This window comes from Saimiri boliviensis, chromosome 14 (assembly GCF_048565385.1).
Source record: "Saimiri boliviensis isolate mSaiBol1 chromosome 14, mSaiBol1.pri, whole genome shotgun sequence".
Taxonomy (NCBI): Eukaryota; Metazoa; Chordata; class Mammalia; order Primates; family Cebidae; genus Saimiri; species Saimiri boliviensis.
The window spans coordinates 2,182,602-2,201,607 of NC_133462.1; the positions used below are offsets into that span (position 1 = coordinate 2,182,602).

The 19,006-nt window shown below is 47.1% G+C and overlaps 2 protein-coding genes across 4 annotated transcripts in view; one reads left to right on the forward strand and one right to left on the reverse strand.

The window, feature by feature from the left end:
- Positions 1-1,018: 1,018 nt before the first annotated feature.
- ZNF835 (zinc finger protein 835) lies at positions 1,019-7,783 on the forward strand. Its single transcript, XM_003945165.4, is given in 3 exon segments — positions 1,019-1,192; positions 2,187-3,727; positions 3,730-7,783. Coding segments are annotated over 3 exon segments (1,782 nt in total). The 5' UTR covers positions 1,019-1,086; the 3' UTR covers positions 3,865-7,783.
- The window catches only part of SMIM17 (small integral membrane protein 17), a 42,510-nt gene continuing 29,238 nt past the window's right edge, over positions 5,735-19,006 (reverse strand). For all 3 annotated transcript variants that reach the window (XM_039466979.2, XM_003944024.4, XM_074385867.1), the window contains exons 2-4: positions 14,715-14,983; positions 12,868-12,944; positions 5,735-7,533 (exon numbers count right to left, since the gene is read on the reverse strand). In XM_039466979.2, the coding sequence (XP_039322913.1) occupies positions 7,423-7,533; positions 12,868-12,944; positions 14,715-14,883 (357 nt within the window). In that variant the 5' untranslated portion in view covers positions 14,884-14,983 and the 3' untranslated portion in view covers positions 5,735-7,422. The remainder of the gene's footprint in view (positions 7,534-12,867; positions 12,945-14,714; positions 14,984-19,006) is intronic.

Below are 19,006 nucleotides of genomic sequence, written 5' to 3' on the forward strand. Positions count from 1 at the left end.
AGTGAGACCTCATCTGTACAAAAAATAAAAGTTAAAAAAAATTAGCCAGGAGTGGTGGCACATGCCTGTGGTCTCAGCTACTTGGGAGGCTGAAATGGGAGAATCACTAGAACTGGGGAGGTCGAGGTTGCAGTGAGCTGTGATCGTACCACTGCATTCCAGCCTGTGCAACAAAGCGAGCCTCTGTTTCTAAAAAATAAAACTGAAAAGCAAAATGAAATTATTTACCTATGCCAATGGATTTGCTACCTTCTTTGCAATAGACTGCAATGACATCAACTACCTGAGACCAAAACAAAAGTGTGGGTTGCAAACTCCAGCACCTGCCTCTCTAGATTGTGCAGCCTGCAGTAAGGAACTTAGCCTGTCTGAACCTCAGGTTCCTTCTTTCTTCTTCTCTTTTTGAAACGGAGTCTCTCGTTGTCACCCAGGCTGAAGTGCAGTGGCACGATCTCAGCTCACTGCAACTTCGCTTCCCAGGATCAAGTGATTCTCCTGCTTCAGCCTCCCGAGTAGCTGGGTTGACAGGCGCGTCACGCCCGGCTAATGTTTAGCATTTTTGGTAGAGATGGGGTTTCACCATGATGGCCAGGCTGGTCTCGAACTCTTGACCTCAGGTGATCCACCCTTCTAGGCCTTGCAAAGTGCTGGGATTACAAGCGTGAGTCACCGCGCCCGGCCTCACGTTCCTTCTTTCTAAGCCCACGGGCTCGGCTTCATATCCTGAGCAAGAAAAAAGTCCCACGCCTGAGTTACCGGCTGCGCACACCGCCCCGCACTAAGGCTGTGGTGGGCAGGGCTCTGGGCAGCCGCCCGGCCCTCCTTGGGTCCCCAGGCATAAAGGCCCTGCGGACCCAGGCGGGCAGGCGCTTGACCTTCTGGGAGTTGTAGTTTTGATGACCCAGGCTCTGCAAACCTTGATCGCGGGGCCGGCGAGCGCGCAGCGCCCCCTGGGAGTTGTAGTTCCTAAGAGTCAGGCGGGACCGACGCGCAGGCGCAGTTCGCCCGGGCCCGGCGCGCTGGCTCCTCCTCCGCAGCAGAAGTCTGGACCTTCTCTCCTCTGAGGAAGGAGGCCCAGGGTCTGCGATGGCCCAGCAGGACTCGAGACTGAGTAGAAGCGGAGGCGACTCTACTAAGCCGGGAGGGGGCCGGCCAGCGCGTTCGGAGGTGATCCCGGAAAGCGAGAGCAACGGTGTGTAGTGTGCGCGTGCGACCGCGTGTGAGCCCGTCCCCGAGTGTCACTGCGTCTGCACCTGCTCACTCGGGGTGCCAGCCCGTGCAGGTGTGTCACTGCGTCTGCACCTGCTCACTCAGAGGTACCAGCCCAGGCAGGTGTGTGACCGCGTGTGAGCGGTCCCCGTGTGTCACTGCATCTGCACCTGCTCACTGAGCGGTGCCAGCCCAGGCAGGTGTGTGACTGTATGTTAGGGCATGTGACACTTTATTGGTGTGTTATGTGCTCGTGTATGTGAAGCGGTGTCTGCATATCACAGCGTGTCCCACACACATGTGTGACTGACTTTGGGCAAATCTGAAATTTCTCCTGGACATGAAGTGTGTGATCCCGCGTGTGCATGACGGGGTGCCACCGTGTAGGCTGACTGGGTGCATGTGACTACCCGCACAATGACGGGTGACCTGGGTGTGTGTGAGCCTGCAGAGTGCCATGCTGCCTGAAGTGTGTACGTCTGCACGCGATGGAGACGCTGCACACGTGGGCTTTGGCCATGCTGGAGCTCTGCCCACCAAGTGTGACTGCATGTGTCCAGGCTTCCCCTGTGTGTGTCTTGGAGATGGCCGGCCTGGGTGGAGCAGGTGGTGTGTGCAACAGTTTGCTAGTCTCAACTCTCGGGATCAAGCAACCACCTTCCTTGGCCTCCCAAGGTGCTGGGATTACACGTGTGAGCCACCATGTCCGGCCTGGAGACGCTTTTCATCGTTACAACTTAGAGGGTAGGGGGCGGTGTCCCTGGCATCCAGTATGGAAGACAAGGGATGCTGCTCAACTTCTCACAACACACAGGATGGGTCCCACCACACCAAATTATCAGACCCAACATGTCACTGGCACAGAGGTCGAGGAACCCCATGCTAAGTCCCTCCCAGTTCATCTGTTAGCCATTTTTCCAGCTCAGGACAAGTGACAATCTTTAACTTTTTTTTCACCTTTTTTCTTTCGGACCCAGAGAAGAGATGTGAGATCGAGACAGCAGCTCAGGGATCAAGGATGGAGGGACTCTTGAGCGTTGCCCTCCAGGGCGCGGAGTTGGAAGGAAACTGGCAACACGAGGGCAGGCTTGAGGACCCGCAGGAAAACCAGGAAAGCTGTCCAGAGCCAGAGGCCATGGCCTGCAAGGGAGACCCTGCAGGGGACGGCGTCCAGGAACGCGATGAATTACCCCTAATCCCAAGAACCATACTGAGTCCTACTGCTACCCAAGCCAGCGTCCCCGGCGACAGCAGGCCCGGCAGGCGCAGCACGCCCGGGAAGAGACCGAAGCGGAAGCCTTCTGACAGCCGCCCGCCGGAGAAAGGCGGCGGCTTGGGGAAGCCGTGGAAATGCGAGGACTGCGGGAAGGCCTTCAGCTACTGTTCCGCGTTCCTCTTACACCAGAGAACCCACACTGGGGAGAAGCCGTTTGCGTGCTGCGAGTGCGGCAAGGCCTTCAGCCAGAGCGTGCACCTGACCCTGCACCAGCGCACGCACACCGGCGAGAAGCCCTACGCGTGCCCCGAGTGCGGCAAGGCCTTTAGCCAGAGCTCCTACCTGGCGTCCCACTGGCGCACGCACACGGGCGAGAAACCGCACCGCTGCGCCGACTGCGGCAAGGCCTTTGCACGCCCCACGCACCTGACCCAACACCTGCGCGTGCACACGGGCGAGCGGCCCTATGCGTGCGCCCGGTGCGCCAAGGCGTTCCGCAACCGCTCGTCCCTGATCGAGCACCAGCGCATCCACACCGGCGAGAAGCCCTACGAGTGCGCCGAGTGCGCCAAGGCCTTCCGCTTTTCCTCGGCGCTCATCCGCCACCAGCGCATCCACACCGCGGAGAGGCCCTACCGCTGCGGCCAGTGCGCCAAGGCCTTCTCGCAGATCGCGCACCTGACGCAGCACCGGCGCGTGCACACCGGCGAGAAGCCCTACGCGTGCCCGGACTGCGGCGCGCCCTTCAGCCAGAGCTCTTCGCTGGCCGAGCACCGGCGAATCCACACCGGCGAGAAGCCCTACGCGTGCGGCCGGTGCGCCAAGGCCTTCACCCAGGTGTCGCACCTGGCGCAGCACCAGCGCACGCACACCGGAGAGCGGCCCTACAGCTGCCGGGACTGCGGCAAGCGCTTCGGGAACCGCTCCCACCTCCTCCAGCACCACCTCGTGCACAGCGGGGAGCGGCCCTACAAGTGCCTGCAGTGCGGGGCCGCCTTCGGCCACGTGTCCTCCCTCGTCGAGCACCAGAAGATCCACACCGGGGAGCGGCCCTACAGGTGCGGCGAGTGCGGCAAGGCCTTCAGCCAGGCCTCGTCGCTCACGCTGCACCTGCGCACGCACACGGGCGAGCGGCCCTACGCCTGCCACCAGTGCGGCAAGGCCTTCAGCAGCCGCGCCTACCTCATCCAGCACCACATCGTGCACACCGGGGAGAAGCCCTACGAGTGCGGCGGCTGCGGGAAGGCCTTCAGCTTCTCCTCGGCGCTCATTCGACACCAGAGGACGCATGCGGACAAGAAGCCCTACTTGTGCGGCCCGTGCGGGGGCGCCTTTGCCCAGCTCCCACGCCTGACTCGACACCTGCGCGCTCACAGGGAGGGGAAGCCTGTGAACAGGGGTGCCCTGGTAGAGACCCGCGTGGACCAGCAGAAGATTAAGAGCTGAGGTTAACTGGGGCCGCGTACGCCAGGCGCTCCACCAAGTGCTCGCCCCGTTTCCAACCTCACAATGCCATGGGTGAGATACTCTGCTATCCCCGACGCTTCCAGTGAGGAAACCGAGGCTCAGAGAAGCTTGTTAACGTGCCTGAGGGCACACAGTGGGGAAAACATATGGCCGGGACTGTGTCCCACATCTGCCAGACTCCCCGCAGTCTCCCTGGTGCAAAATTTTAAATGGGGCACAGGCAAGTAGAGCTGCAGAAACACCTGTGGCTGGCTTTTTCTTTCTTTTCTTTTCTCTTTTCTTTCTTTTTCTTTCTCATTCTTCCCCTTCCTTCCTTCCTTCCTTCATCCTTCCTCCTTCCGTTTCTTTTCTTTTTTTCTTTCTTTCGACAGAATCTCTCTCTGTTACCCAGGCTGGAGTGCAGTGGAGCGGTCTCCGGACACTGCAACCTCCGCCTCCAGGGTTCAAGCAACCTCCGGAGTAGTTGGGATTACAGACACCCACCACCACACCCTGCTAATTTTTGTATTTTTAGTAGAGACAGGGTTTCACCATGTTGGCCAGGCTGGTTTCGAACTCGTATTCTCAGCCTATCCGCCCGCCGTAGCCTCCCAAAGTGCTGGGACTGCAAGCATGAGCCACTGCACCCGGCTGGCTGGCCTTTTCATTGTTGATTTTGTTGAGTAAGCGCTTGCTCAGTAAATTTAATTGAATTAAAGGAAGAAAACGTTTTGTTCCTTTGGTCAAGTTGCCATCTTTACGAAAGGAGCAGTCTAAAGAAGAAATCTGGATACTCTAAGATAGAAGCGGCGCTTAGAGAAAATGAGCTGTGCACCCTGCTGGCTGGACATCTAAGACAGTCTCCACACTCATCTTCCTGCCTCCACCTTTGCCCTGCTACAGTCTACTCTCCACCCTTTACTTGGGCAGTTGGCTTATGCCTCAGGGCCTTTTCAGTTGCTGCTCTCTCTTCCCTTATTTCAGCACACGTGTCCCCAAGGCAGAACAAGGATGCAAGTTGCAGATGTGTTTGATGAGAATCTGCCAGGTCTCCCACCTGGCCGTAAGAGATGATCACAGGGTCCATGATAGCCATCCTCAGCCATGCAGAAAAAAGAGAGGGAGGTCAGGAGAGGAAACGTCCCAGTGATATTTTTGGGTTCCCTGGAACCAGCTGTAAATAAAGCCAATTTTATCTCAAACTTTGGTGTAACATGAACCAATAATAATAATTATTATTTTTGCTTACGCTCATTTGAATTGAGCTTCTCTTATTTGCAGTAGAATCCCAACAAATGTCATAGTTAAGGCCTGTTTTCCTTTCTCTCTTTTTTTTTTTTTTTCCTTTTTGAGACAGAGTCTCACCCTGTTGCCCTGGCTGGAGTGCAGTGGTGCAATCTTGGCTCACTGCAACCTCCACCTCCCAGGTTCAAGCAATTCTTCTGCCTCAGTCTCCTGAGTATCTGGGATTACGGGCGTGCGCCACCACCCTGCCTAATTTTTGTATTTTTAGTAGAGACAAGCTTCCACCATATTGGTCAGGCTGGTCTCGAACTCTCGACCTTGTGATCCGCCCATCTCGGCCTCCCAAAGTGCTGGCAATATAGGTGTGAGCTGCTGCGCCTGGTCTGTTTTCCTTTCTTTTAATGGCTGGTTGCTTGTTGCAGGCAATCGGCCTGAGCGAGGAATGGAGAAATAATCCCATACTTTTCCCTGTTAATTTCTCTAGACAACCTCATATACACAGAGAATTTTTTAAAAGAGTAGAATGGTAACATCAACCAGTATTAGACAAGTAAAATTTAAGGCAGAAGATTAAATTGACTGGAGACAATCATTTTTTATTTAACAAAGGATTCAGAATCAGGTTTTCATTAACATTTATTGAGTGCCTGCTATTTGCCTGGCTCTGTGCTTGGTGTTTTACACATATTATTTAATTGTCAAGGACATAACAGTGCTGCACTTATATGCATCGAATTACACAGCTGTTGAGTACATAAAGCATAGATTATAAACATTTACTGGCAAAAACAATTGTACTAGCAGATTTTCGCATAACCTTATTGGTTTTTAATGAATACAGTAGGCCAAAATTAGATAACACATGAATCTGAAGAATATAACTGATGATATTGAGTTGATTAACAGGCATGTAGAATTTTCAATTCTACAGACAGAGAATATATTTTCATCTTAAATGTTCATGAAACAATTACAAAAAGTGGACATGTTCTAGGCCACACTAAAAGCTTTTTAAAAAGTTTTGGAAGCAGATGTATTTTAGGTCACATTCTGTGTTCACAGTGCAGTAAAACAAGAAAAAAACCTTTTAAACAAAGAAATAAACCAAATCACTGATTTTCAAAGTATTATTTAGAAACACTACAATGTAATATTTAGACAACCTAAACAAAAATGCATAATCAAACACTGAGATGTGGCTAAGGCTATATCCAGAAGTACATTTGTATTAATAGGTATACTATTATAAAAAATATAATAAAGAATATAAGTCAAGTATTCAACATAACGGAGACAAAGAAGAAAAACTAAAAAATAAACAACACATATTAAAGGAAAACAAATTATAAATAAAAGAAATAACAGATATAAATGAATCTTAATGCTGGTTCTTTGGAAAAACAATAGTAAACTAGATAAATCTTTGACAAATCTAATAATGAATAAACCACAAACAGAATTTGACAGGATAGAGGAGATAGAACAAAATAGAACATTTTAATTATAAAAACAGTATGCATAATTAAGCTAATAATATGAAACCACTCTATGGAATGAAAAATTTTCTAGAGGATAAAAGAACTCTATAAATCACCAAAATAAATGTAAGAGGTTAAAAGTATTAATTGATAACATTGGAAATAACTGAGAAAGCTGCCCAAGAATTAGCTGAAACATTCTCTCCATGGCTCTATGACCTGGTTATAACAATGAATTCTTTTAAAATGTCAAGGGTCTGATACTTTTCAAGCTACAGAAACTATTCAGAAGCATAAAAAAGGTAAAAGTTATCCAAGTCTTTCTATGAGGCAAGCTTAACCATGATAATCAAACTTCACAAAGATAGCACCAATCTCACATATGAAGATAGAGTCAAAAATCCTACATAAAATATCAATAAATAGAATTTAGAGTATGAAAGGACTGGTGCACCACAACCTTAAGAATGCAAAGTTGGTTTGATGTTAGGAAATGTACCAGATTTCATCGATCTTCAGTTGCACATTTTTTCATCTTCTCAAAGTCAGGAGTTATCTTCCAGTTGGTGGCATCTTACAAATAATTAGCATTTTTCTTTCTCCATGGTATACAAAATAATGTTTTACAATCAATGATGTCTTCATTTCATGGAAATAAAGTATGTGAAAACTCACACCAAAAATATTTTTTAAATCATCTCAAAGGATGTTTGAAAGGCATTTGAAAATATTCAACACCCATTTCTGATTTTTAGCACGCTTCCTTAACATGACACAGGGCACCTATTTCATTAAATTAAACCTTTAAAACAACAACCACTATTGTAGTTAAATGTGAAACATCATTGGCATCCCCGTCAAAACCAGGAACAAAAAAAGCACGCACACTACCAAGACTATGGTTGTTTGTTGTGGAGCTTTTGACCACTCCACAAAGCCCTGAAACAGAAAAAAGGAAAAGGATAAATATTGGAAAGGAAGGGGGCCACCATTGTTACTTGTAGGAAAATAGAATTACATGACTGGAAATGAAATGTCACATCAAAAGAAAAGCTGTTTGAATTTAAAACTGTATAACTGAGTAGATATAAAATAAACAGGAGAATGTAATGTGTCTATTCTCTATCAGAGGAAATGTCAGATGACAATTTGAAAATCTCATTGGTATATTAAATCTGTTTCAACATACCATCTATGCTCTAATGACTCCACCCCCTCAAGAAACGTGTGTGTGTGTGTGTGTGTGTGTGTGTGTGCATATGTATGTGTATTTGTTCTCCCAGCTGTATATCTCACTGCCTATTTGCCATCTCCAATTGGGTATCTGATGGACATCTTAAACTTCACATGTCCCCAAACAAATATTCTAATATAACCACCACACACACACACACACACACACACACACACACACACACACAAAAGCTCCTCATGCTTTTTTTTTTTTTTTTTGGCGGGGGTTACATTAGAATATTTGTTTGTTTTCCTCACATTACCCCTTCAGGCCCTTCCAGACCTTCAACTGTGGCATCCCTGACTCCGCTCTTTCCGTCACCACCCACATTTAAGACATCAGCAAATACTGTTGGCTTTATCTTCAAAACCTCCAGAATCTGACCATTTCCCTTTACTTCACTACCACCACCCTGGTCAAAGCCACTGTCATCTATCTTGTACTCTTTCTACAGAATTCAGTTTCTTATCTCAATAATCCCACCCAACTTCTTCTCCATGGGTCAGTCAGAGTCCTCCTTCTAAAGTGGATGTCATTCCTTGCCTTTCTCACTCTGTTCCAGGCACAGTCATGTCCAAGCCTTTGCAGTTACGAGTTCTTCTGCCTGGAATGTCCTTCCTCCAGATACCCTTAAAGCTTTCTCTGTTACGTCCTTAGAAAACCCTTCCCTCACCATCTATGTAAACCAGCATGCCCTCCACAACCCCTTCCCAACAAAGACCCTGCACTATGCATGCTGCTCGTCTTTATCCCCCATGCGCTTACCACCACCTGACATGCTAGATACGTTTATTGTTTCTTCCTCCAATGACACTAAGCACCAAGAGGGCAATCCTTTGCTTTGTTTGCTGCTGTATTTCCAGTGCCTGGAACAGACTATGAGCTCTGTAAATATTTGCTGAATGAGTTAATAAATGAAAAAACATAATAGATGAAAGATGAGAAGACAAAATGTTTAACAATGACAATTTTCCAAATTAATGATGAATTTAGTGCAATTGCTCTTAAAATTATCAAGGAAGTTTGGTGACTGTACATGACACAGTGGATTATCTGGAAAGTGAGGCAATGGTGAACACTGAAAACATCCTGTGAAAGAAGAAAAATGGAAGGAGACATGCTATGAGTTGTGAAACTGTATTATAAGTCATTGATGGAATTCACATTTCTAATCTTTGGAAAAAAATTCCTCCCTCTAGCCTGCTGATTCCCTCTGGATGACACCTCATTTCAAATCTTCCTTTACAACCAGATAAATGACCCACTAGGGACATTAACCCACTTAAGCACTTCTCAAACCTTGCAGAGCACCAAAAGTTGTTGGGAGAGTTTTCCAAATATCTTGGGCTCCTCCTTGGATTTTCTGGTTCACTGCATCTCAGGAGGACCAGAGAATGTGAATTTTTATAAAGTTCCTCAAAATCCATCCATAAAATTGAGCCAACTCAACAAACGTTCATTGTAGCATTTCCTTCTGTAGCAAGGACAACAATGGTGGTCTAACAATTCACCAGCTAAGGAATGGGTCTGACACAACCGAGCTATCGAATATTTTAGGCCGTGTGAGGTGGCTCACGCCTGTAATCCCAACACTTTGGGAGGCTGAGGCAGGTGAATCATGAGATCAGGAGTTTAAGACCAACCTGGCCAAGATGGTGAAACCCCGTCTCTACTAAAAATACAAAAATTAGCCTGGCGTGGTGGCAAGCACCTGCAATCCTAGCTAATTGAGCAGGAAATTGCTTGAACTCAGGATGCAGAGGTTTCAGTGAGCTGAGATCACACCACTTCACTCCAGCCTGGGCAACAGAGTGAGACTCCAATTCAAAAAAAAAAAAAAAAAGAGAGGATATTTGGCAGCAGTAAAAAGTAACTTTGAAATACAATAAAGATAATCAACATGTATTAAATGGAAAACTGTTTTCCCATCTGTAAAATGGGATGACAGGTCCTACATTGAGGGCTGATAAGATAAATGAAGGTAAGTAGAGCACAAAGTCCAGCTCCCAGCCCGTGTCGAGGGCTGTAACTGTCGTCGAAGGTCTCTGGTTCCAAACGGCCCACTCCTCTTTCTTTTTTGGAAGTGGGTTGTCTGCAGGAAGGAGAGTCTGTCTGTGCAGAAAACTGACCCAAGGCCTGCCAATGAGAGGCTCTCCCCTGTCAGCCCCCTGGTATGTGCTCCATCAATGCTGGTTCAATGAATTACAACTGGCGAATGAGTGGATGAGTGAATGGATGATGTCACAGAGGCCTCTACCAATCAGCATGTGTAAAATTGACCTTGTCACTTCTTCCAAACTTTCTTTGTGATCCCTATTCTGGGGGCCAGAACCTCCCTCTGCCCTGTCCCCACACCAGAATTTGGGTGTTGCCCCGGGCTTACCCCCGTTCCTTCACCTTCCATGCCCTACAGGTTTGGAAATGTCCTTGGGTCCCCAGCGCCACACGCCCTGGGTCCTGTTCCCACAGCCATGATGCCTCAGCCCCTGTCCTCTCTCCAAGCCCAAATTCCATGCCAGCTCTGCTACCCACTCACGGTGGGACCTGAAGCAAGCCATTTGGTTTCTCTCTGCCTCAGTTTCCTCATCTGTAAAGTGGGAAACCATGCTAACAATCTCACAGGAATCATGAGTTAATCATGAGGGTTAATGAGTGTCGATTTACTAGGTGAGTTATAATAAGATGCGCTTAGAATGGCATCAAGCAGCTGGGTGCAGTGGCTCAAGCCTGTAATCCCAGCACTTTGGGAGGCCAAGGCAGGGGCATCACAAGGTCAGGAGATCGAGACCATCCTTACTAACATGGTGAAACCCCGTCTCTACTAAAAATATAAAAAATTAGCCAGACATGGTAGTGTGTGCCTGTAATTCCAGGTACTTGGGAGGCTGAGGCAGGAGAATCGCTTGAACCCAGGAGGCAGAAGTTGCAATGAGCCAAGACCACACCATTACACTCCAGCCTGGGTGACAGAGTGAGACTCCGTCTCAAAAAAAAAAAAAAAAAAAATTAGTATCAAGCTTGTAACAAGCACAAGGTAATGACCACTGCCCCTCCTGGTGTTCCGCAAATGTACGTGGCACATCTGTACCTCAGGACCTTTGCACTTGCTGTGTCTTCTGCACAGAGCCTCTCCCTCTAGACATCTGCCAGTCTCAGTCCCCACCTCCTCCAGGTCCTCACTCAATAGCTCCCTCTCAGTGGAGACTTTCCTAGATACCCTTCTTAAAATAGCAATCCCCAGCCCCAACTCCTACTCTCAAACCCTCTCCCTGTTTTATTTTTCTCCATAGCAGTCATCACCACTCAGCATAATTCATATTTTAGCTGCTTATTTCAATTGTTATCTGTCTGCCTCGGAGACTGTGAGCTCCATGAAGGCAGGGGCCATGTCTGTCTTTACTATTGTACACTCTGTACATTGAACACTGCTTGGCACTGAGTAGGTGCTCAAGAAATAGATGTTATATGAATGAATAATGTCATCCCAGTCATATTTTCACCCAAACCTCCCACCGTTCTGCCCTCAACTTCAGTGTCTCCCAAACATACCTTGCTGTGCCACCTTGCCTGTGCCTATGCTGTTTCCTTCCCTGCTATGCCTGTGAAGTTCCCACTATCCCTAAAACCCCAGGTCTGGTGTGTCCTCCTCCCTGGGATATCCAAGAATAAACTCCTGGCATGCAGTTAACTTCTTCCTTTGGCCTACACCACTGTGCCCAGCACTTATCTCTGCACTATCATGCTTTCTTGGCCAGTTTGTGCCCCTTGCCCTTACACCTGCACCATGAGTCAATAAATCCCTTTTCTGGCTTGAGCCAGCCAGAGTTAGATTCCTGGCATGATTGGGAGATGGATGGGACTCTCATGTGCTCACTGAGAGTAATTATGTGATATTTCTCATGAATGAGATGAATGTATAAATGAAAGAACTACTGGCTTTCTTATATTGATGTTTTGTTCCTCAAAAAAGAAAACATTTGGTCTCTGAGTGAAAGGAATGTGTTTGAGAATTCTGTTTGGTTTTACTCATAGCATATGGATTAAAACTCAGCCGGTGGTTAGTGGATGGATAAATGGAGGAGTGGGTGGATGGGTGAATGGGTTGGTAGGTGGTCTTATGACTGTATGTGTGAATAGATACAGATGGATGAATGAATGAGTCGGTATATGGGTGGATGCATGCTAGCCACACCCTCACCACAGCCAACAGGAGTAGAGGGATGAAGAGGTGGGCGGACAGATGGGTGGATAGGGGATGGATAGGTAGGTGGGTGGATTGAAGAGATGGATTGATGTAATGTGGATGAAAGGGTGAATGAGTAGGTATATGGGTAACTGGATATGTGGATGGATGATGGATGGATGGAATGGGCATATGGATGCATAGGGGATGAAAGGTTGGGTAAAGAAATGAGTGGACGGATGAATGGTTGGTGGATGCTCAATGGGCAGATGAATGAATGGATGGGTGAATGGAAAGGTGGGCGGATGGGTAGAAAAGAGGGCTTATGGGTGGATAGATAAGTGGACAGACAGCTCAGGTAGAGGGACGAGTTGATACATGCATGCATGAATGGATGGATGGGTAGATGAACAAATGAATGGAATGGGTATACAAATGACTAGGTGAATAAGTTTTGGTGGATGAATGAGTGGACAGACGAATGAATGGCTGGTAGATGTTTGAGAGGTGGATGAATGAATGGATGAGTGATTAGAAAGGTAACAGGGTGGGTGGAAGGGAGGGTTGATGAATAAGGGGATAGAAGATGAAATACAGAGGTGGATGCAGGATGGATGGGCTTGTAAAGAAAGTGTTGGAGGGTAGGTGTGAACTGAGTCACACACACCACATGGAGACCCTCCAGTCTGCGTCTGATCACCATAGAGATCAGACATGAGAGATCTGATTTCCCACAAGAGATCTCTTGAGATTTCCATGGGGAAGGTAAATTCCAAGCTGAGAATGCAAATGTGACAAACTACTGAGATCTATAGAGTGGGACATTTGTGGAAAAAGAGGAAACCCTGCAATGTACCTGGGAGCCCTCTGATTCGTCATCTTCCTCCACCGAACTCCACTCCTGGGAAAGCCCAGTCTCTTGAGAAGGCAGGTCTGGGTGAGGGTGGGAGTGGAGGAAAAAGGAGCCATGAGTGAGTGGCCAGGCAGTGGGGGTGGGCTCTTCCCCCTGGCATCTTGTCCCTTTTCTACTAATAGCCGCCTTTTCTCTCTCACTCTACCCCCAGTCAGTCTCTCTCTCTCTCACTCTCTCTCTCTCTCTCCCCCATCCTCACATACACACACACACACACACACACACACACACACACACACACACATACACACACACACAAAACACATGCCTATGTGGTTTAGGTGGGGCTGAGAGAATGAGAGGCCTGAATTCTATGTATAACTACCTGGAAAACTTCAACTATGCCTCCTGATGTGCCCTGCCACCTGAGTCTTCACTCCCTTACCTGTCCAGTAGGTAAAAGAGTTCCTTCTCTACAGGCCCCCAGCAAGAACTGGGTGAAGGAGCAGAAGAAAAAGCCGCAGAAGTAAACCAGGGTGATGGAGGCTTCCCCAGCTTCCGAAGAACAGACACTAGCAGAGGCATGTCCCCACAGTCAGAACCTTAGCATCGCTCTCATCCCTAAGCTGAATAGACTGAGCAAGTCCTGGCATTTTCCACTCTTCCTGCACCTTAGCCCCAGCCAGGAGCTCCAAGCCTCACTAGCAGAGCTGGCCTCTGTTATCCGTGCCTTCTGTCCAAGGCTTGCTCATCCCCGGAAGAAAAAGACAGTGCCTAGTAAGTGGCATACTGCTCAGCCCCTTTTCTGCCTGGGGGTGCCATTGAGATGTCAGCAAATGACACTGCCCTTTATCCGTCTGTTTGGGACAAAACCCTAAAAGTGATCTTGATGCGTCACTTTTACTCCCCTCCCCCACATCCATCAGCAAGAACTGATGCCCTCTCCCAAAGGTGTCCCAAATCTCTCTGCTTACCTCACTTCTGTCTTGGACTGTTGCAGGAGTCTCCTAACTGGCCTCCCACCTTCCCTTCTTGACTTCCTAGCCCTACAATCCATCCTCACATGCAGTGGGACTAAGGGTTTCTCAAATTTGGCACTATCAGCATTTGGAGCCTCACTGTTATTTGTGGGTGTGTGTGTGTCAGGGGTGGGGGTCCATCCTGTGCATGGTAGGATGTTTATCAGCAGCACTACTGGCTTCTCCCCACCAGACAACAGCAGCATCTCCACAGTTAGGATAACCCTAAATATTTCCAGACATTGCCAAAAATCACCTGGGGAGGAGAGGTAGGGTATAAGACCGCCCCTAGTTGAAATCCACTGAGTTAGAGGAATATTTTTGAAATTCAAATGAAAGTGTGTGATTTTCCTCTTCAAATCTTCCAGTGCTTGAAAATTGGGGTGTTCCTTCTCTTAGCCATTCCTGAGAACCCTGCAAGCAGGCCCATGAGGATAAGCCTGACAAATCCTGCTGGAGACATATGCCCTCTCCTCAGCACTACCAAGCCAACCAAGAGCCAGTACCAGCAGACATAGGAGTAAAGCCACCTGAGATTGACCAGTGGGCCCGCCAGCTCTCTGAGGCTACACAAACAAGCATAGGCAGCAGAAGTGTTCTCTGAAGCCAGGCCAAACTGCTGACCCACAGAATCATGAGCTGATAAGTGATTGTTGCTTTAAGCCACTAAGTTTGGGGATGATTTGTTACACAGCAACAGCTGACTGACACAGTGCTCCTTGAATAGCTGTTGAATGGATGAGTGAAGGAGTGTATGTTTAGTCTTTCCCTAGGCTCTGCCAATTCCTTTCCCTCCACCTATTCACCTCCCAAAGGACCCCTGCATCTTACCTTTCTCATCACTGTCACAGCTGGAGGCCCCAACCTCCACAACCTCCCAGTCTTTGGTGCAGGTGGGTTGGGGAGGCTTCTCCCAGGCCTGGCTCTCCTGAGGCAGCAGCATCTTGGTCCTCTCGGGCTCCAGCAGCCCCCACGTCTGCTCAGGCCTGAAACTCTGCATCGCCCCAGGAGGAGGTGGAGCTTCTGAGATAAGCTTCTCTTTCTCCTCCAGCTCCAGGGTCCTCTCTGGTTCCCCAGGCACAGGATTCAGAACCTGAGGACTGAAGGACATTTCATCATTCAGTTAATCATTACAGAGGGCCAGCAGGTACAAGGCATGATTCTAAGCATTAAAAATGCAGCAGTAATCAAGTGGAGATTCCCATCCTCCTGGGGCTTACATTCTAGTAGGGAGAGAAAGAGACTGGCAGGGAACAAATAAAGCATACAGCACGTTAAACACCAGAGAGTGCTCTGGAGACAAAGCTGGAAGGGAAATGACTGTCATGGGCAGGCACATGCAGACACACACTCACACTCACATATACACACATACAAACATAAACAGACACATACCTACACACAGTCATATACACACACATACTCACATATACACACATATAAACATAAACACACACACACACAGTCACATACACACGCTCACATGCTCACATACACACATACAAACATAAACACACACACATCAAGAGACACAGTCACATACACACACACATACTCACATATACACACATAAGCATAAACACACACACAGATACACATACATACCCACATACACACACAGTCATGTACACAGTCACATACTCACATATACACACGTACAAACACACGCACATATCGACAGACACACAGTCACATACACACACTCACATACTCACATATACACACATCCAAACATGAACAAAAACTTTTTAAAGAAAATCAAATAAATGTGATTATGTACTGGATATTTGATTACACCAAGGAATTATCACTGACTTTTGTTGGGCGTGGGAATGGCTTTATGGAGAGACAGGGAAAGGTCCACCCTAGTTTTTAGAGGTGCTTTGGTTGTATGTACAGGTGAATTGACCTGATGGCTGAGATTTGCTTTAAAATATTCTCCCCTGCAGCCATAAAAAAAGGATGAGTTCATGTCCTTTGCAGGGACATGGATGAAGCTGGAAGCCATCATTCTCAGCAAACTAACACAGAAACAGAAAACCAAACACTATATATTCTCACTTGTAAGTGGGAGTTGAATAATGAGAACACATGGACACAGGGAAGGGAACATCACATACCAGGGCCTATTGGGGGGTGAAGGGAAGGAGAGGGTGAGCATTAGGACAAATACCTAATGCATTGGGGCTTAAACCTAGATGACGGGTTGATAGACACAGCAAACCACCATGGCACATGTATACCTATGTAACAAACCTGTACGTTCTGCACATGCATCCCAGAAATCACAGTTAAAAAAAAACTCCCACAAAGTAAAAGCACACAAGAAAATGATAACTGCTGAATCTGGGAAATTGGTAGACGGCAGTTCATAGCACTATCCTCATATTGAAGAGTATGTTTGAAATATTTTCATAATAGAATATACGTGTGTGTGTGTGTGTGTGTGTGTGTGTGTGTGTGTATTTTTTTCTGTATCACCAGTTAGCCTTCATGATGTCTCCTTCCTGGAGTGGGGTGTCTCACAGGTTCCTAGGACCCAAATTCAAGCTCATCATTTCCCCAGTCCCCTCTGCCTACTCTCCCACCCACGGCACTCCCTCCTCCTGGGTCCCCCACTCTTGGCCAGGACTCCACCATCCTCCCCAACAGTCTCTACAGGACTCATCTTCGACTTGCCCCCACCTCACCCCTCACCCGCCACATCCAAGCCACGGCCAAGACCTCTTTCTCTTGCCTCAGAAAATGTTCTACCCTCCTGCCTGCTGCCCAGCCCCTGTCCCGTCTGCGTTTTTGTTCCTCCAGATAGAGTGACTTCCACTGTGTTCACCCTGCCTCCTGTGGGTCCTCTCAGCCCTTCACTCGCTGATCCGGCTCCCCACTGCCCCCTACCAGCTTCACCCTCCTCACATCCCCTCTAGTTAAGAGATTCTCAGTGCCCAGGAGTGAGCACACCCACCCCTGCATGCTCTCACCTCCCAGACAGCCCAGGCAGACATCCCAGGCACAGCCAGGGCTCCATGACACTCCATCCCAGGAATAAGAGAAAGCGTCTCCTGCTTCAGCCTCTGCGATCCTCCCCATTACCTCAAGGAGCAAGTTTCCACTGAGTGCCCCTATGCTTTTAGCGTCTCTATGGCTGAGCTTCCTTCCTAACAAAGGGAGAGCAGCTTCAGGCCAGGTGGGCAAAGCAGCCAGCCCAGAGCTAACCTTCAGTAATACATGAACATTAAAAGCCATACTGGCTTTCCCTTTGCAACAGTGATACGAAGTTTGCCTTTGAAATCCGCTGAGGTCAAGTTTTAAAGCAGGCTGACTCATGCCTGCTGGTGTGCGCGTCTGTTGGTTCAACCACTTTGGAAAACTATTTGGCAACATCTAGGAAAGCTGAAGAGTGGTGCACCCTGGGACCCAGGGATTCCACCCCCAGACACTGAGGAGCAACGAGAACCTATGTCCACACACACACGTGTATGTGAATGTTGATGCCTGCTGTATTCATAACAATTCATAAGAATGGAGTGGTTTATATGCATAGCCAGAAGCACTCATAGGCATAATACAAATTTTAAAACACTAGGTGTTTCTCAGAAGGATAATACACATATAAATTGCAGTTGATGCATACAGCTCCCCACTGAAGAGAGTACAGCTCAGTAATGAGAACGGTCAGCAAAACGATACAGGCAGCAACATGGGTGAATATAATATATATATTTAAATATGCACATATATTTTAGTATATATTTTTTTATAAATACATACTTATAAATATGTAAAATAATGCATTTATAATATAAATGTTCAAGTGTTTACATTTTATAATTTAAATATAAATATGCTATAAATATAATTTATATTATAAATATAATATTACAAATATATTATAAATATAAACATAAAATTATAGAAACAATTTTATAATAGTTATACATATAATATATTCATATCATAAATATAATACATATATAAGTATAAAAGTATAAATATGTTTATATTATCAACATATAAGTACATAATGTGTATATGTACATATATGACTGAGTGAAAAAAGATACAAAGAGGACGTATATGTGATTTTATTGGATAAAAAAATATCTGGAATAGATAAAAATGAATTGATCTCAGTGGAAGTCAGAACAGTGGTTATGCTGGGTTAGCAGACGTGAGAAAGGCTATGAGGAGCTTTCTGGGGTTGCTGGAAATGTCCTCTATCTTTCTTAGTGGTGGTCACATGGGGGGTTACTTTTGCACAAATTTATTGAGCTGTACCTTCACCCAAATGTACACTTTGTGCACATCACTCTGTCTTTTTTTTTAGATCTCACTTCACTTAAAAAAGAAAACTAGGCCAGGTGCGGTGTTTCACTCCTGTAATCCCAGCACTTTGGGAGGCTGAGGCGGGCAGATCACCTGAGGTCAGGAGTTCGAATTAGCCTGGCCAACATGGTGAAACCCTGTCTCTACTAAAAATTCAAATATTAGCCAGGCATGGTGGCACATGCCTGTAATCCCAGCTACTCGCAGGAGAATTGCTCAAAGCTGGGAGGCAGAGGTTACAGTGAGCCAAGATTGTGCCACTGTACTCCAGCCTGGGCGACAAGAGTGAAACTGTCTCAATAATAATAATAATAATTAATAATAATAAAATTGTTAGAAGAAGAAAGAGGTAATTAAAAAAATAGTAGGTAAATGTTTGCTAGTACAGTGTTGCTAAACAGAGATACTCAGCATGGTGGGGAAAGAATGACAGCCATCAATAAAATGCTAACGGCTGCCTACATGGCTGAGTAGTTAAAAGCCAGGCATGGAGATGACAGCACAGGTGTGAATTTCAGTTCTGCCACATATTTCCAGTGTTACCTGGGGCAGGTCACTTTAACCTCTCCAAGCCTCAGTTTGCTCATCTGTAAAATGGGGAGGTGATAACAGTGACAGCTACCTCATAGAGCTGCTGTCCCCACTGAGACACACGATTTAACGCACAGTTTAAGTATATGGTGAATGGAGGAAGAAAAGTGTGTTCCTCCATCCCAGGAACAGGCTTGCCCTTCCTGCACAGGCTTCTAGAAAGCCTCCCACCCGTCAGGCCTGAGCTTCCACATCACCTTTTGAGGGACCCT